The 18,204-nt window shown below is 38.9% G+C and overlaps 1 protein-coding gene across 1 annotated transcript in view; it reads right to left on the bottom strand.

The window, feature by feature from the left end:
- LOC127911920 (phosphoserine aminotransferase-like) overlaps positions 1 to 9,176 on the bottom strand; it is an 11,584-nt gene extending 2,408 nt beyond the window's left edge. The window contains exons 1-2 of the mRNA XM_052479971.1: positions 9,048 to 9,176; positions 7,003 to 7,140 (exon numbers count right to left, since the gene is read on the bottom strand). Of these exons, the coding sequence (XP_052335931.1) occupies positions 7,003 to 7,140; positions 9,048 to 9,166 (257 nt within the window). The 5' untranslated portion in view covers positions 9,167 to 9,176. The remainder of the gene's footprint in view (positions 1 to 7,002; positions 7,141 to 9,047) is intronic.
- Between the last annotated feature and the right edge of the window lie 9,028 nt (positions 9,177 to 18,204).

Raw genomic sequence — 18,204 nt, 5'->3', positions numbered from 1 at the left:
GGATCTGTTTCTTACTAGAAACATATTTGAAACAAGCCATTACACTTCATAATTATAATCACATTTCTTATTATTATTATTATTATTATTATTATTATTATTCAGGTTATTACTTATAAATATGAATAAAACATGAAGAAATGGCAGGTTTCGTATGGACAACATGAACCGAGTCAACATGAAGATCTGCCTTCGTTGTCTGTTGGCTTTTATGCAGACCCACTAAACGGAGAACATCCCTGTAAAACACTTATTACAGATCACATTTCAACGACGGTGGGTTTTTCTAACACTTTTCCCGGAATAGTCACGTAACATCAACAAACCCTGCTACGGTCATTCGACCCGTTCTTTAAAAGAGATGCCGCCGTAATGAGATGTAATGCAATGGAAGTGAAAACAGGCCCTTTATACAAGACGACATCATGTCAAGAGCATTGTATTTATGACTAAAGAGAGTCCAGTCCACTTGAGGAAACTTTGCGAATGGACATTTAAAGAAAATCAGACAACTCCCCTTTAAAAGGACCCGCCAATCAAAGCCAACAGCAGCGTCTAATGGGTCTAAGGCACTGCATCGCAGTGTTGAGGCGTCACTACAGACCCGGGTTCGATCCCAGCCGTGACAGGGAGTTCCATATGAGTATATGTTAGCGATCACATTTACTTTTGATACTGAAGTATATTTAAAACCAAATACTTTTGGACTTTTACTCAAGTAGTATTTTACTGGTTGACTTTTACTTCAGTTATTTTCTATTAAGCATCTTTACTCTAGTAGTATTTTACTGGTTGACTTTTACTTCAGTTATTTTCTATTAAGCATCTTTACTCTAGTAGTATTTCACTGGTTGACTTTTACTTCAGTTATTTTCTATTAAGCATCTTTACTCTAGTAGTATTTTACTGGTTGACTTTTACTTCAGTTATTTTCTATTAAGCATCTTTACTCTAGTAGTATTTTACTGGTTGACTTTTACTTCAGTCATTTTCTATTAAGCATCTTTACTCTAGTAGTATTTTACTGGTTGACTTTTACTTCAGTCATTTTCTATTAAGCATCTTTACTCTAGTAGTATTTTACTGGTTGACTTTTACTTCAGTTATTTTCTATTAAGCATCTTTACTCTAGTAGTATTTCACTGGTTGACTTTTACTTCAGTCATTTTTCTATTAAGCATCTTTACTCTAGTAGTATTTTACTGGTTGACTTTTACTTCAGTTATTTTCTATTAAGCATCTTTACTCTAGTAGTATTTCACTGGTTGACTTTTACTTCAGTCATTTTCTATTAAGCATCTTTACTCTAGTAGTATTTTACTGGTTGACTTTTACTTCAGTCATTTTCTATTAAGGCATCTTTACTCTAGTAGTATTTCACTGGTTGACTTTTACTTCAGTCATTTTCTATTAAGCATCTTTACTCTAGTAGTATTTCACTGGTTGACTTTTACTTCAGTCATTTTCTATTAAGCATCTTTACTCTAGTAGTATTTCACTGGTTGACTTTTTACTTCAGTTATTTTCTATTAAGCATCTTTACTCTAGTAGTATTTTACTGGTTGACTTTTACTTCAGTCATTTTCTATTAAGGCATCTTTACTCTAGTAGTATTTTACTGGTTGACTTTTACTTCAGTTATTTTCTATTAAGCATCTTTACTCTAGTAGTATTTTACTGGTTGACTTTTACTTCCGTTATTTTCTATTAAGCATCTTTACTCTAGTAGTATTTTACTGGTTGACTTTTACTCTAGTAGTATTTTACTGGTTGACTTTTACTTCAGTCATTTTCTATTAAGCATCTTTACTCTAGTAGTATTTTACTGGTTGACTTTTACTTCAGTCATTTTCTATTAAGGCATCTTTACTCTAGTAGTATTTCACTGGTTGACTTTTACTTCAGTTATTTTCTATTAAGCATCTTTACTCTAGTAGTATTTTACTGGTTGACTTTTACTTCAGTCATTTTCTATTAAGCATCTTTACTCTAGTAGTATTTTACTGGTTGACTTTTACTTCAGTCATTTTCTATTAAGCATCTTTACTCTAGTAGTATTTTACTGGTTGACTTTTACTTCAGTCATTTTCTATTAAGGCATCTTTACTCTAGTAGTATTTTACTGGTTGACTTTTACTCTAGTAGTATTTCACTGGTTGACTTTTACTTCAGTCATTTTCTATTAAGCATCTTTACTCTAGTAGTATTTCACTGGTTGACTTTTACTTCAGTCATTTTCTATTAAGCATCTTTACTCTAGTAGTATTTTACTGGTTGACTTTTTACTTCAGTTATTTTCTATTAAGCATCTTTACTCTAGTAGTATTTTACTGGTTGACTTTTACTTCAGTCATTTTCTATTAAGCATCTTTACTCTAGTAGTATTTCACTGGTTGACTTTTACTTCAGTCATTTTCTATTAAGCATCTTTACTCTAGTAGTATTTTACTGGTTGACTTTTACTTCAGTCATTTTCTATTAAGCATCTTTACTCTAGTAGTATTTTACTGGTTGACTTTTACTTCAGTTATTTTCTATTAAGCATCTTTACTCTAGTAGTATTTCACTGGTTGACTTTTACTTCAGTCATTTTCTATTAAGCATCTTTACTCTAGTAGTATTTTACTGGTTGACTTTTACTTCAGTTATTTTCTATTAAGCATCTTTACTCTAGTAGTATTTTACTGGTTGACTTTTACTTCAGTCATTTTCTATTAAGCATCTTTACTCTAGTAGTATTTCACTGGTTGACTTTTACTTCAGTCATTTTCTATTAAGCATCTTTACTCTAGTAGTATTTTACTGGTTGACTTTTACTTCAGTTATTTTCTATTAAGCATCTTTACTCTAGTAGTATTTTACTGGTTGACTTTTACTTCAGTTATTTTCTATTAACCATCTTTACTCTAGTAGTATTTTACTGGTTGACTTTTACTTCAGTTATTTTCTATTAACCATCTTTACTCTAGTAGTATTTTACTGGTTGACTTTTACTTCCGTTATTTTCTATTAAGCATCTTTACTCTAGTAGTATTTTACTGGTTGACTTTTACTTCAGTTATTTTCTATTAAGCATCTTTACTCTAGTAGTATTTCACTGGTTGACTTTTACTTCAGTCATTTTCTATTAAGCATCTTTACTCTAGTAGTATTTTACTGGTTGACTTTTACTTCAGTTATTTTCTATTAAGCATCTTTACTCTAGTAGTATTTCACTGGTTGACTTTTACTTCAGTCATTTTCTATTAAGCATCTTTACTCTAGTAGTATTTTACTGGTTGACTTTTACTTCAGTTATTTTCTATTAAGCATCTTTACTCTAGTAGTATTTCACTGGTTGACTTTTACTTCAGTTATTTTCTATTAAGCATCTTTACTCTAGTAGTATTTTACTGGTTGACTTTTACTTCAGTCATTTTCTATTAAGGCATCTTTACTCTAGTAGTATTTTACTGGTTGACTTTTACTTCAGTTATTTTCTATTAAGCATCTTTACTCTAGTAGTATTTTACTGGTTGACTTTTACTTCAGTCATTTTCTATTAAGCATCTTTACTCTAGTAGTATTTTACTGGTTGACTTTTACTTCAGTCATTTTCTATTAAGGCATCTTTACTCTAGTAGTATTTCACTGGTTGACTTTTACTTCAGTCATTTTCTATTAAGGCATCTTTACTCTAGTAGTATTTCACTGGTTGACTTTTACTTCAGTTATTTTCTATTAAGCATCTTTACTCTAGTAGTATTTTACTGGTTGACTTTTTACTTCAGTCATTTTCTATTAAGCATCTTTACTCTAGTAGTATTTTACTGGTTGACTTTTACTTCAGTCATTTCTATTAAGCATCTTTACTCTAGTAGTATTTTACTGGTTGACTTTTACTTCAGTCATTTTCTATTAAGGCATCTTTACTCTAGTAGTATTTTACTGGTTGACTTTTACTCTAGTAGTATTTCACTGGTTGACTTTTTACTTCAGTCATTTTCTATTAAGCATCTTTACTCTAGTAGTATTTCACTGGTTGACTTTTACTTCAGTCATTTTCTATTAAGCATCTTTACTCTAGTAGTATTTTACTGGTTGACTTTTACTTCAGTTATTTTCTATTAAGCATCTTTACTCTAGTAGTATTTTACTGGTTGACTTTTACTTCAGTCATTTTCTATTAAGCATCTTTACTCTAGTAGTATTTCACTGGTTGACTTTTACTTCAGTCATTTTCTATTAAGCATCTTTACTCTAGTAGTATTTTACTGGTTGACTTTTACTTCAGTCATTTTCTATTAAGCATCTTTACTCTAGTAGTATTTCACTGGTTGACTTTTACTTCAGTCATTTTCTATTAAGCATCTTTACTCTAGTAGTATTTTACTGGTTGACTTTTACTTCAGTCATTTTCTATTAAGCATCTTTACTCTAGTAGTATTTTACTGGTTGACTTTTACTTCAGTTATTTTCTATTAAGCATCTTTACTCTAGTAGTATTTTACTGGTTGACTTTTACTTCAGTTATTTTCTATTAAGCATCTTTACTCTAGTAGTATTTTACTGGTTGACTTTTACTTCCGTTATTTTCTATTAAGCATCTTTACTCTAGTAGTATTTTACTGGTTGACTTTTACTTCAGTTATTTTCTATTAAGCATCTTTACTCTAGTAGTATTTCACTGGTTGACTTACTTCAGTCATTTTCTATTAAGCATCTTTACTCTAGTAGTATTTTACTGGTTGACTTTTACTTCAGTTATTTTCTATTAAGCATCTTTACTCTAGTAGTATTTCACTGGTTGACTTTTACTTCAGTTATTTTCTATTAAGCATCTTTACTCTAGTAGTATTTTACTGGTTGACTTTTACTTCAGTCATTTTCTATTAAGCATCTTTACTCTAGTAGTATTTCACTGGTTGACTTTTACTTCAGTTATTTTCTATTAAGCATCTTTACTCTAGTAGTATTTTACTGGTTGACTTTTACTTCAGTCATTTTCTATTAAGCATCTTTACTCTAGTAGTATTTTACTGGTTGACTTTTACTTCAGTTATTTTCTATTAAGCATCTTTACTCTAGTAGTATTTTACTGGTTGACTTTTACTTCAGTCATTTTCTATTAAGCATCTTTACTCTAGTAGTATTTTACTGGTTGACTTTTACTTCAGTTATTTTCTATTAAGCATCTTTACTCTAGTAGTATTTTACTGGTTGACTTTTACTTCAGTCATTTTCTATTAAGCATCTTTACTCTAGTAGTATTTTACTGGTTGACTTTTACTTCAGTCATTTTCTATTAAGCATCTTTACTCTAGTAGTATTTTACTGGTTGACTTTTACTCTAGTAGTATTTTACTGGTTGACTTTTACTTCAGTCATTTTCTATTAAGGCATCTTTACTCTAGTAGTATTTTACTGGTTGACTTTACTTCAGTCATTTTCTATTAAGGCATCTTTACTCTAGTAGTATTTCACTGGTTGACTTTTTACTTCAGTTATTTTCTATTAAGCATCTTTACTCTAGTAGTATTTTACTGGTTGACTTTTACTTCAGTCATTTTCTATTAAGCATCTTTACTCTAGTAGTATTTTACTGGTTGACTTTTACTTCAGTCATTTTCTATTAAGCATCTTTACTCTAGTAGTATTTTACTGGTTGACTTTTACTTCAGTCATTTTCTATTAAGGCATCTTTACTCTAGTAGTATTTTACTGGTTGACTTTTACTCTAGTAGTATTTCACTGGTTGACTTTTACTTCAGTCATTTTCTATTAAGGCATCTTTACTCTAGTAGTATTTTACTGGTTGACTTTTACTTCAGTTATTTTCTATTAAGCATCTTTACTCTAGTAGTATTTTACTGGTTGACTTTTACTTCCGTTATTTTCTATTAAGCATCTTTACTCTAGTAGTATTTTACTGGTTGACTTTTACTTCAGTTATTTTCTATTAAGCATCTTTACTCTAGTAGTATTTTACTGGTTGACTTTTACTTCAGTTATTTTCTATTAAGCATCTTTACTCTAGTAGTATTTTACTGGTTGACTTTTACTTCAGTTATTTTCTATTAAGCATCTTTACTCTAGTAGTATTTCACTGGTTGACTTTTACTTCAGTCATTTTCTATTAAGCATCTTTACTCTAGTAGTATTTTACTGGTTGACTTTTACTTCAGTCATTTTCTATTAAGCATCTTTACTCTAGTAGTATTTCACTGGTTGACTTTTACTTCAGTTATTTTCTATTAAGCATTTTTACTCTAGTAGTATTTCACTGGTTGACTTTTACTTCAGTCATTTTCTATTAAGCATCTTTACTCTAGTAGTATTTTACTGGTTGACTTTTACTTCAGTCATTTTCTATTAAGCATCTTTACTCTAGTAGTATTTTACTGGTTGACTTTTACTTCAGTTATTTTCTATTAAGCATCTTTACTCTAGTAGTATTTTACTGGTTGACTTTTACTTCAGTCATTTTCTATTAAGGCATCTTTACTCTAGTAGTATTTTACTGGTTGACTTTTACTTCAGTCATTTTCTATTAAGCATCTTTACTCTAGTAGTATTTTACTGGTTGACTTTTACTTCAGTTATTTTCTATTAAGCATCTTTACTCTAGTAGTATTTTACTGGTTGACTTTTACTTCAGTCATTTTCTATTAAGCATCTTTACTCTAGTAGTATTTTACTGGTTGACTTTTACTTCAGTCATTTTCTATTAAGGCATCTTTACTCTAGTAGGACATGTACCTTTTCCATCACTGTTTACATGGTTATTAAATGACACAAACACACCATGAGCAGAGACACAGACGGAAGGGCCCCCTTACCCACCAGGCACACATGTACACTGTGTGTGTGTGTGCCTGTGTGTGTGTGTGTGTGTGTGTACCTGTGTGTGTGTGTGTGTACCTGTGTGTGTGTACCTGTGTGTGTGTGTGTGTGTGTGTACCTGTGTGTGTGTGTGTACCTGTGTGTGTGTGTGTACCTGTTTGTGTGTGTGTGTGTGTGTACCTGTGCCCCTTCAGTGAGATCATCCCCAGTTTGGAGGCTCCATCCAGGAAGTCCTTCTCCAGAGTTTCGTCACCCTGTTTCTTCCCCACGCGGAACGGAACGTTCATACGACTACGACACGCCACGTCCACCGGACACCTGACCACGTAACACACACACACACACCAGTTACCATGGAGACAGGCACGCTCACAGCATGTTACACAGGTATACACTTTACAAACGCCATCTCGTATACCGAACACCTTGTCACACTTCCCAATACAAGGCAGTTACCATGGAGACAGGTTTGAGCCTCCTACTGAATGTTATTTTCTGTTGAGAATTTCTCTCGCCCCCTCCCTCCCTCCCCCCCTCGCCTCTCCACTTTCTCCCTCCCTCCCCTCTCCACTTTCTCCCTCCCTCGCCTCTCCCTCTCCGCTCTCCCCCTCCCTCTTCCCCTCCCTCTTCCCCTCGCTCGCTTCCTCCCTCTCCACTCTCTCCCTCCCTCGCCTCTCCCCCTCCCTCGCTCGCTTCCTCCCTCTCCACTTTCTCCCTCCCTCCCTCTCCACTTCCTCCCTCTCCACTCTCTCCCCCTCCCTCCCTCTCCACTCTCTCCCCCTCCACTCTCCCCACTCACTCTCTCTCCCTCCCTCCCTCCACTCTCCCCACTCACTCTCTCTCCCTCCCTCCCTCTCCACTCTCTCCCCCTCCACTCTCCCCACTCTCTCTCCCTCCCTCTACACTCTCTCTCCCTCCCTCCCTCTCCACTCTCTCTCCCTCCCTACTCTCTCCCCCTCTCTCTCCACTCTCTCTCCCTCTCCACACTCTCTCCCTCCCCTCCACTCTCTCTCCTCCCCCTCCACTCTCTCCTCTCCCTCTCCACTCTCTCCTCCTCTCCACTCTCCCCTCCCTCCCCTCCCCTCTCTCTCTCCCCCCCTCTCTCCCTCCCCCTCTCTCTCCTCCACTCTCTCCCCCTCCACTCTCTCCCTACTCTCCCCCTCTCTCTCCACTCTCTCTCCCCTCCCTCTCTCCTACTCTCTCCCCCTCTCTCTCCACTCTCTCTCCACTCTCCCTCCACACTCTCTCCCTCCTCCCCTCTCTCTCCCTCCCCTCCTCTCTCTCCCCTCCTCCTCTCTCCCCCTCCCCTCTTCCCCCTCGCCCCCCCCCCCCTCGCCTCTCCCGCCTCTCTCCCTCCACTCTCTCCCTCCACTCTCCCCTCCCCCTCCACTCTCTCTCCCTCCCCTCCACTCTCTCTCTCTCCCCTCCACTCTCTCTCCCTCCCTCCCTCCCTCCCCCGCCCCCCCCCCCTCTCCACTCTCTCTCTACTCTCTCCCCCTCCTAGTCTCTCCCCTCTCTCCCCCTCCACTCTCTCCCTCCCCCTCCACTCTCTCTCCCTCCCCTCCACTCTCTCTCCCTCTCCACTCTCTCTCCCTCCCCTCCACTCTCTCTCCCTCCCCTCCACTCTCTCTCCCTCCCCCTCCACTCTCTCCTCCCCCTCCACTCTCTCTCTCCCCACTCCACTCTTCTCTCTCCTCCCTCCCTCCCCCCTCCCCCCTCTCCACTCTCTCTCCACTCTCTCCCCTCCCTAGTCTCTCCCCCTCTCTCTCCACTCTCTCTCCCTCTCCACTCTCTCTCCTCTCCTCTCCTCTCCCTCTCCACACTCTCTCCCTCCCCTCCACTCTCTCTCCCTCCCCCTCCACTCTCTCTCCTCCCCCTCCACTCTCTCTCCCCACTCTCTCTCCCCCCCTCCCCTTCTCCCCTCCCCCTCACCTCTCCCTCCTCTTCCTCCCTCCCTCGCCCCCCCCCTCCCTCGCCTCTCCCGCCTCTCTCTCCCCCTCCACTCTCTCCCTCCACTCCCCTCCTCTCTCTCTCCCTCCCCCTCCACTCTCTCTCTCTCCTCCCCCTCCACTCTCTCCCCCTCCACACTCTCTCCCTCCCCCTCCACTCTCTCTCTCTCCCCCCCACTCTCTCTCCCTCCCTCCCCCCCCCTCGCTCCCCTCCTCGCTCCCTCCCCCTTCCTTCCTACCCCCCTCTCTCTCCCCTCCCTCTGAAAGGATACTCACGTGTAGAAGTGGTTGGAGGAGTTGATGATATCATAGATCATACTGGACTTCTTCTTGTTGAGCGTTTCCATGGCGTCTACACCTCCGTTGTTCTTTATCCACTCCAGAACCAGACTCATGATGTAGATACTAGAGAGAAGAGAGAGAGAGAGATGACGATGTAGATACTAGAGACAAGAGAGAGAGAGAGAGATGATGTAGATACTAGAGACAAGAGAGAGAGAGATGACGATGTAGATACTAGAGACAAGAGAGAGAGAGAGATGACGATGTAGATACTAGAGACAAGAGAGAGAGAGATGACGATGTAGATACTAGAGACAAGAGAGAGAGAGAGATGACGATGTAGATACTAGAGACAAGAGAGAGAGAGAGATGATGTAGATACTAGAGACAAGAGAGAGAGAGAGATGATGTAGATACTAGAGACAAGAGAGAGAGATGACGTAGATACTAGAGACAAGAGAGATGACGTAGATACTAGAGACAAGAGAGAGAGAGAGATGACGATGTAGATACTAGAGACAAGAGAGAGAGAGAGATGACGATGTAGATACTAGAGAGAAGAGAGAGAGAGAGAGAGAGATGACGATGTAGATACTAGAGACGAGAGAGAGATGAGATGAGATACTAGAGGCGAGAGAGAGATACTAGAGAGAAGAGAGAGAGAGATGACGATGTAGATACTAGAGAGAGAGAGAGAGATGACGATGTAGATACTAGAGACGAGAGAGAGAGATGACGATGTAGATACTAGAGACGAGAGAGAGATGACGATGTAGATACTAGAGAGAGAAGAGAGATACTAGAGAGAGATGACGAGTGCTGAGAGAGAGGAAGATACTACTAGAGAAGAGAGAGAGAGAGATGACGATGTAGATACTAGAGAGAGAGAGAGAGATGACGATGTAGATACTAGAGACGGAGAGAGAGAGAGATGACGATGTAGATACTAGAGACGAGAGAGAGAGATGACGATGTAGATACTAGAGACCTAGAGAGATGACGATGTAGATACTAGAGAGAAGAGAGATGACGATGTAGATACTGAGAGATGACGATGTAGATACTAGAGAGAAGAGAGAGAAGAGAGAGAAGAGAGAGAGATGATGACGATGTAGATACTAGAGAGAAGAGAGAGAGATGACGAGAGATACTAGAGAGAGAGAGAGAGATGAGATGTAGACTAGAGAGAGAGAGATGACGATGAGATACTAGAGAGAGAGAGATGACGATGTAGATACTAGAGAGAGAGAGAGAGAGATGACGATGTAGATACTAGAGAGAAGAGAGAGAGAGATGACGATGTAGATACTAGAGAGAAGAGAGAGAGAGAGATGATGTAGATACTAGAGAGAAGAGAGAGAGATGAGATACTAGAGAGAGAGAGAGAGAGAGAGATGACGATGTAGATACTAGAGAGAAGAGAGAGAGAGAGAGAGAGATGACGATGTAGATACTAGAGAGAAGAGAGAGAGAGAGAGAGATGACGATGTAGATACTAGAGAGAAGAGAGAGAGATGACGATGTAGATACTAGAGAGAGAAGAGAGAGAGAGAGATGACGATGTAGATACTAGAGAGAAGAGAGAGAGAGAGAGAGATACGATGTAGATACTAGAGAGAGAGAGAGAGAGAGAGATGATGTAGATACTAGAGAGAAGAGAGAGAGAGAGAGATGACGATGTAGATACTAGAGAGAAGAGAGAGAGAGAGAGAGATGACGATGTAGATACTAGAGACAAGAGAGAGAGAGAGATGAGATACTAGAGATGTAGATATAGAGAGATGAGAGAGAGACAAGAGAGAGAGATGACTACATGTAGATACTAGAGAGAAGAGAGAGAGATGAGAGAGATGACGATGTAGATACTAGATACTAGAGAAGAGAGAGAGAGAGAGAGATGCATGTAGATACTAGAGAGAAGAGAGAGAGAGAGAGAGAGATGATGACGATGTAGATACTAGAGAGAAGAGAGAGAGAGAGAGATGACGATGTAGATACTAGAGACAAGAGAGAAGAGAGAGACAAAGATGAGATGACGATATAGATACTAGAGAGAGAGAGAGAGAGATGAGATGAGATGAGAAGAGAGAGAGAGATGCGATGTAGATACTAGAGAGAGAAGATTTACGAGAGAGAGAGAGAGAGAGATGAGCGATGTAGATACTAGAGAGAATGTAGATATAGAGAGAGAGAGAGAGAGATGACGATGTAGATACTAGAGAGAGAGAGAGAGAGAGATGACGATGTAGATACTAGAGAGAAGAGAGAGAGAGAGAGATGTAGATACTAGAGAGAGAGAGATGTAGATAGAGAGAGAGAGAGATGACAGAGAGAGAGAGAGAGAGAGATGACGATGTAGATACTAGAGAGAGAGAGAGATGACATGTAGATACTAGAGAGAGAGAGATGACGATGTAGATACTAGAGAGAAGAGAGATGAGAGAGAGAGATGAGAGAGATGACGATGTAGATACTAGAGAGAGAGAGAGAGATGATGTAGATACTAGAGACAGAGAGAGAGAGATGACGATGTAGATACTAGAGAGAAGAAGAGAGAGAGAGAGAGAGATGACGATGTAGATACTAGAGAAGAGAGAGAGAGAGATGAGAGAGAGAAGAGAGAGAGAGAGATGACGAGAGAGAGAGAGAGAGAGAGAGAGAGAGAGAGATGAGATGACTGTAGATACTAGAGAGAGAGAGAGAGATGACGATGTAGATACTAGAGACGAGAGAGAGAGAGAGATGTAGATACTAGAGAGAGAGAGATGACGATGTAGATACTAGAGACAAGAGAGAGATGAGAGAGATACTAGAGACGAGAGAGAGATAGATGTAGATACTAGAGAGAGAGAGAGATGACGATATGAGATACTAGATGACGATGTAGATACTAGAGAGAGAGAGATTTACGATGTAGATACTAGAGAGAAGATGATGTACGATGTAGATACTAGAGAAGAGAGATGACATGTAGATACTAGAGAAGAGAGAGATACTTTACGATGTAGATACTAGAGAGAAGAGAGAGAGATGACGATGTAGATACTAGAGAAGAGAGAGAGATGACGATGTAGATACTAGAGAGAGAGAGATATAGATATGTTTTAGATACTAGAGAGAGAGAGAGATGACGATGTAGATACTAGAGAGGAGAGAGAGAGAGAGATGACGATGTAGATACTAGAGAGAAGAGAGAGAGAGAGATGACGATGTAGATACTAGAGAGAAGAGAGAGAGAGAGATGACGATGTAGATACTAGAGAGAGAGAGATGACGATGTAGATACTAGAGAGAGAGAGATGACGATGTAGATACTAGAGACGAGAGAGAGAGATGACGATGTAGATACTAGAGAAGAGAGAGAGAGAGATGACGATGTAGATACTAGAGAGAGAGAGAGAGAGAGATGACGATGTAGATACTAGAGAGAAGAGAGAGAGAGAGATGACGATGTAGATACTAGAGAGAAGAGAGAGAGATGATGTATGTAGATACTAGATAGATATAGAGAGAGATGACGATGTAGATACTAGAGAGAAGAGAGAGATGATGTAGATACTAGAGACAAAGAGAGAGAGAGATGATGTAGATACTAGAGACAAGAGAGAGAGAGATGACGATGTAGATACTAGAGACAAGAGAGAGAGAGAGATACGATGTAGATACTAGAGACAAGAGAGAGATGACGATATGTAGATACTAGAGACAAAGAGAGAGAGAATGACGATGTAGATACTAGAGAGAGAGAGAGAGAGAGAAGATGTAGATACTAGAGAGAAGAGAGAGATGACGAGAATGACGATGTAGATACTAGAGAGAAGAGAGAGAGAGATGAGATGTAGATACTAGAGAGAAGAGAGAGAGATATGCGATGTAGATACTAGAGAGAAGAGAGAGAGATGAGAGATGTAGATACTAGAGACAAGAGAGAGAGAGAGAGATGTAGATACTAGAGACAAGAGAGAGAGAGATGATGATGAGATACTAGAGACAAGAGAGAGAGAGATGACATGTAGATACTAGAGACAAAGAGAGAGAGAGATGACGATGTAGATACTAGAGAAGAGAGAGATGATGTAGATACTAGACGAGAGAGAGAGATATAGTAGATACTAGAGAGAGAGATGACTTATGTAGATACTAGAGAGAGAGAGATGGCGATGTAGATACTAGAGAAGAGAGAGAGAGATGACGATGTAGATACTAGAGAGAGAGAGAGATGACGATGTAGATACTAGAGAGAGAGAGATGACGATGTAGATACTAGAGAGATGAGATGACGATGTAGATACTAGAGAGAAGAGAGATGACGATGTAGATACTAGAGAGAGAGAGAGATGACGATGTAGATACTAGAGAGAGAGATGACGATGTAGATACTAGAGAAGAGAGAGAGAGATGATGTAGATACTAGAGAGAAGAGAGAGAGATGACGATGTAGATACTAGAGAGAAGAGAGAGAGATGACGATGTAGATACTAGAGAGAAGAGAGAGAGAGAGAGATGACGATGTAGATACTAGAGAGAAGAGAGAGATGACGATGTAGATACTAGAGAGAAGAGAGAGAGAGAGAGATGACGATGTAGATACTAGAGAGGAGAGAGAGAGAGAGAGAGAGATGATGTAGATACTAGAGAGAAGAGAGAGAGAGATGATGTAGATACTAGAGAGAAGAGAGAGAGAGAGATGATGTAGATACTAGAGAGAAGAGAGAGAGAGAGATGACGATGTAGATACTAGAGGAGAGAGAGAGAGAGAGAGATGATGTAGATACTAGAGAGAAGAGAGAGAGATGTAGATACTAGAGAAGAGAGAGAGAGAGATGTGATGTAGATACTAGAGAGAGAGAGAGATGACGATGAGAGAGATGACTAGAGAGAAGAGAGAGAGAGATGACGATGTAGATACTAGAGAAGAGAGAGAGAGAGATGATGAGATACTAGAGAAGAGAGAGAGAGAGACGATGTAGATACTAGAGAGAGAGAGATTTATATACTAGAGATATAGAGAGAGAGATGATATGTAGATACTATAGAGAGATGACGATGTAGATACTAGAGAGAGGAGAGATGATATGTAGATACTAGAGAGAGAGAGAGATGATTATGTAGATACTAGAGATATAGAGAGAGATGACGATGTAGATACTAGAGAGAAAAGAGAGAGAGAGATGACGATGTGATAGATACTAGAGAGAAAGAGAGAGAGATGACGATGTAGATACTAGGAGAGAAAGAGAGAGATTTAGGCGATGTAGATACTAGAGAAGAGAGAGAGATGATACGATGTAGATACTAGAGAGGAGAGAGAGAGAGAGATGAGCGATGTAGATACTAGAGAGAAGAGAGATGACGATGTAGATACTAGAGAGAAAGAGAGATGACGATGTAGATATAGAGAGAGAGAGAGAGATGAGATGACGATGTAGATACTAGAGAGAAGAGAGAGAGAGAGAGATGACTGATGTAGATACTAGAGACTTAGAGAGAGATATGACGATGTAGATACTAGAGAACAGAGAGAGAGAGATGACGATGTATATACTAGAGACGAGAGAGAGAGAGATGACTTATGTAGATACTAGAGGGCAGAGAGAGAGAGATATATGTAGATACTAGAGAGAGAGAGAGATGACGATGTAGATACTAGAGAGAGAGAGAGATGACGATGTAGATACTCAGAGAGAGAGAGATGACGATGTAGATACTAGAAGAGAGAGATGACGATGTAGATACTAGAGAGAGAGAGATGGCGATGTATATATAGAGAGAGATGACGATGTAGATACTAGAGAGAGAGAGAGAGATGTGATGTAGATACTAGAGAGAGAGAGAGATGACGATGTAGATACTAGAGAGAGAGAGAGATGACGATGTAGATACTAGAGAGAAGAGAGAGAGAGATGACGATGTAGATACTAGAGAGAGAGAGAGAGAGAGATGATGTAGATACTAGAGAGAGAGAGAATGTGACGATGTTACTTATACTAGAAGAGAGATAGATGACTTTACTATATATATACTAGAGAGGAGAGAGAGAGAGAGAGAGAGAGATGATGTAGATACTAGAGAAGAGAGAGATGACACTATGTAGATACTAGAGAAGAGAGAGAGAGAGATGACGATGTAGATACTAGAGAAGAGAGATGACGATGAGATACTAGAGAGATGAGAGAGAGAGAGATGACGATGTAGATACTAGAGAGAAGAGAGAGAGAGAGAGAGATGGCGATGTAGATACTAGATATAAGATAGAGAGAGAGATGGGATATAGATACTAGAGAGAAGAGAGAGAGAGAGAGAGATGACGATGTAGATACTAGAGAAAGAGAGAGAGAGAGATGACATGTAGATACTAGAGAAAGAGAGAGAGAGAGAGATACGATGTAGATACTAGAGAGAAGATAGATACACATATGTAGATACACTAGAGAAGAGAGAGAGAGAGAGATGACGATGTAGATACTAGAGAGAGAGAGAGATAGATATATGTAGATACTAGAGAGAAGCAGACAGATGGAGAGAGATGTGATGTAGATACTAGAGAGAAGAGAGATAGAGAGATATAATGATAATACTAGAGAGAAGAGAGAGATTTTACGATGTATATATAGATAGAAGAGAGAGAGATGACGATGTAGATACTAGAGACAAGATGAGAGAGAGATGATCGATGTAGATACTGAGACGAGAGAGAGAGATGATATGTAGATACTAGAGGCAGAGAGATAGATGGGATGTAGATACTATATTTTTAAGATATAGATATGATGATATGTAGATACTAGAGAGAGAGAGATGTGATGTAGATACTAGAGAGAGAGATGTGATATATATAGATACTAGATAGATATAGAAATTATGTAGATACTAGAAGAGAGAGAGAGAGATGACGATGTATATTACTAGAGAGAAAGAGATGATGATATGTAGATACTAGAGACAAGAGAGAGAGAGATATATGATGTAGATACTAGAGACAAGAGAGAGATAGATGATGTAGATACTGAGACAAGATAGAGAGAGAGATGATGTAGATACTAGAGACAAGAGAGAGATGATGACGATGTAGATACTAGAGACAAGAGAGAGAGAGAGAGGATGATGTATATATAGAGACAAGAGAGAGAGAGATAGCGATGTAGATACTAGAGACAAGAGAGATAGATGACGATGTAGATACTAGAGAAGAGAGAGAGAGAGAGAGATGACGAGATGTAGATACTAGAGAAGAAGAGAGAGAGAGAGAGATGACGATGTAGATATTAAGAATGACGATGTAGATACTAGAGAGAAGAGAGAGAGAGAGAGAGAGATGATGATGTAGATACTAGAGACAAAAGAGAGAGAGAGAGAGATGACGATGTAGATACTAGAGAAGAGAGAGAGAGAGAGATGACTATGTTAATACTAGAGACAAGAGAGAGAGAGAGATGACGATGTAGATACTAGAGACAAGAGAGAGAGATGACATGTAGATACATATATATATAGAGAGAGAGAGAGATGACGATGTAGATACTAGAGAGAGAGATGATGATGTAGATACTAGAGAGAGAGAGAGATTACTTATGTAGATACTAGAGAGAAGAGAGAGATGTAGATACTAGAGATAGAAGAGAGAGAGATGATGATGTAGATACTAGAGAGAGAGAGAGAGATGAGATACTAGAGATAGAGAGATATATGATGTAGATACTAGAGAGAGAGAGATGACGATGTAGATACTAGAGAGAGAGAGAGATGTGATGTAGATACTAGAGAGAAGAGAGAGATGACGATGAGAGATGACGATGAGAGAAGAGAGAGAGAGATGACGATGTAGATACTAGAGAGAGAGAGAGAGATGACGATGTAGATACTAGAGAGAGAGAGAGAGATGACGATGTAGATACTAGAGAGAAGAGAGAGAGAGAGAGAGAGATGACGATGTAGATACTATATAGAGAAGAGAGAGATGACGATGTAGATATACTAGAGAGAAGAGAGAGAGAGAGATGATGATGTATATACTAGAGAGGAGAGAGAGAGAGAGAGAGATATATAGATACTAGAGAGAGATAGAGAGAGATGATGTAGATACTAGAGAGAAGATAGAGAGAGATGATGTAGATACTAGAGAAAGAGAGAGAGAGATGATGTAGATACTATAGAGATATATAGAGAGAGATGATGTAGATACTAGAGAGATAGAGTGAGATGATGATGATAGATACTATATAATAGATATATAGATGATGATGTAGATACTAGAGAGAAGAGAGTGAGATGATGATGTAGATACTAGAGAGAAGAGATGATGATGTAGATACTACTAGAGAGAAGAGAGAGATGATGTAGATACTAGAGAGAAGAGAGATGATGATGTAGATACTAGAGAGAAGAGATGATGATGTAGATATTAGAGAGACTATAGATGATGATGATGATGATACTAGAGAAGAGAGAGAGAGAGATGATGATGTAGATACTAGAGAGAAGAGAGAGATGATGATGTAGATACTATACTAGAGAAGAAGAGAGAGATGATGATGTAGATACTAGAGAAGAGAGATGATGATGTAGATACTAGAGAGAAGAGAGAGAGAGATGATGATGTAGATACTAGAGAGAAGAGAGAGATGATGATGTAGATACTAGAGAAGAGAGAGAGATGATGAGAGATACTAGAGATGAGAGAGAGAGATGATGATGAGATACTAGAGAGAAGAGAGAGAGAGATGATGATGTAGATACTAGAGAGATAGAGAGAGAGAGATGATGATGTAGATACTAGAGAGAAGAGAGAGAGAGATGATGATGTAGATACTAGAGAGAGAGAGAGATGATGATAGATACTAGAGAGAAGAGAGAGAGAGATGATAGAGATACTAGAGAGAAGAGAGAGAGAGATGATGATGTAGATACTAGAGAGAAGAGAGAGATGATGATGTATATAGATACTAGGAGAGAAGAGAGAGATGATGATGTAGATACTAGAGAGAAGAGAGATGATGATGTAGATACTAGAGAGAGAAGAGATATGAGATACTAGATGATGATGTAGATACTAGAGAGAAGAGAGAGAGATGATGATGTAGATACTAGAGAGAAGAGAGAGAGAGATGATGATGTAGATACTAGAGAGAAGAGAGAGAGATGATGATGTAGA

This window comes from Oncorhynchus keta, chromosome 25, assembly GCF_023373465.1.
Source record: "Oncorhynchus keta strain PuntledgeMale-10-30-2019 chromosome 25, Oket_V2, whole genome shotgun sequence".
In the NCBI taxonomy this organism is placed as follows: Eukaryota; Metazoa; Chordata; class Actinopteri; order Salmoniformes; family Salmonidae; genus Oncorhynchus; species Oncorhynchus keta.
This window is presented reverse-complemented; position numbering and strand designations above follow the sequence as displayed.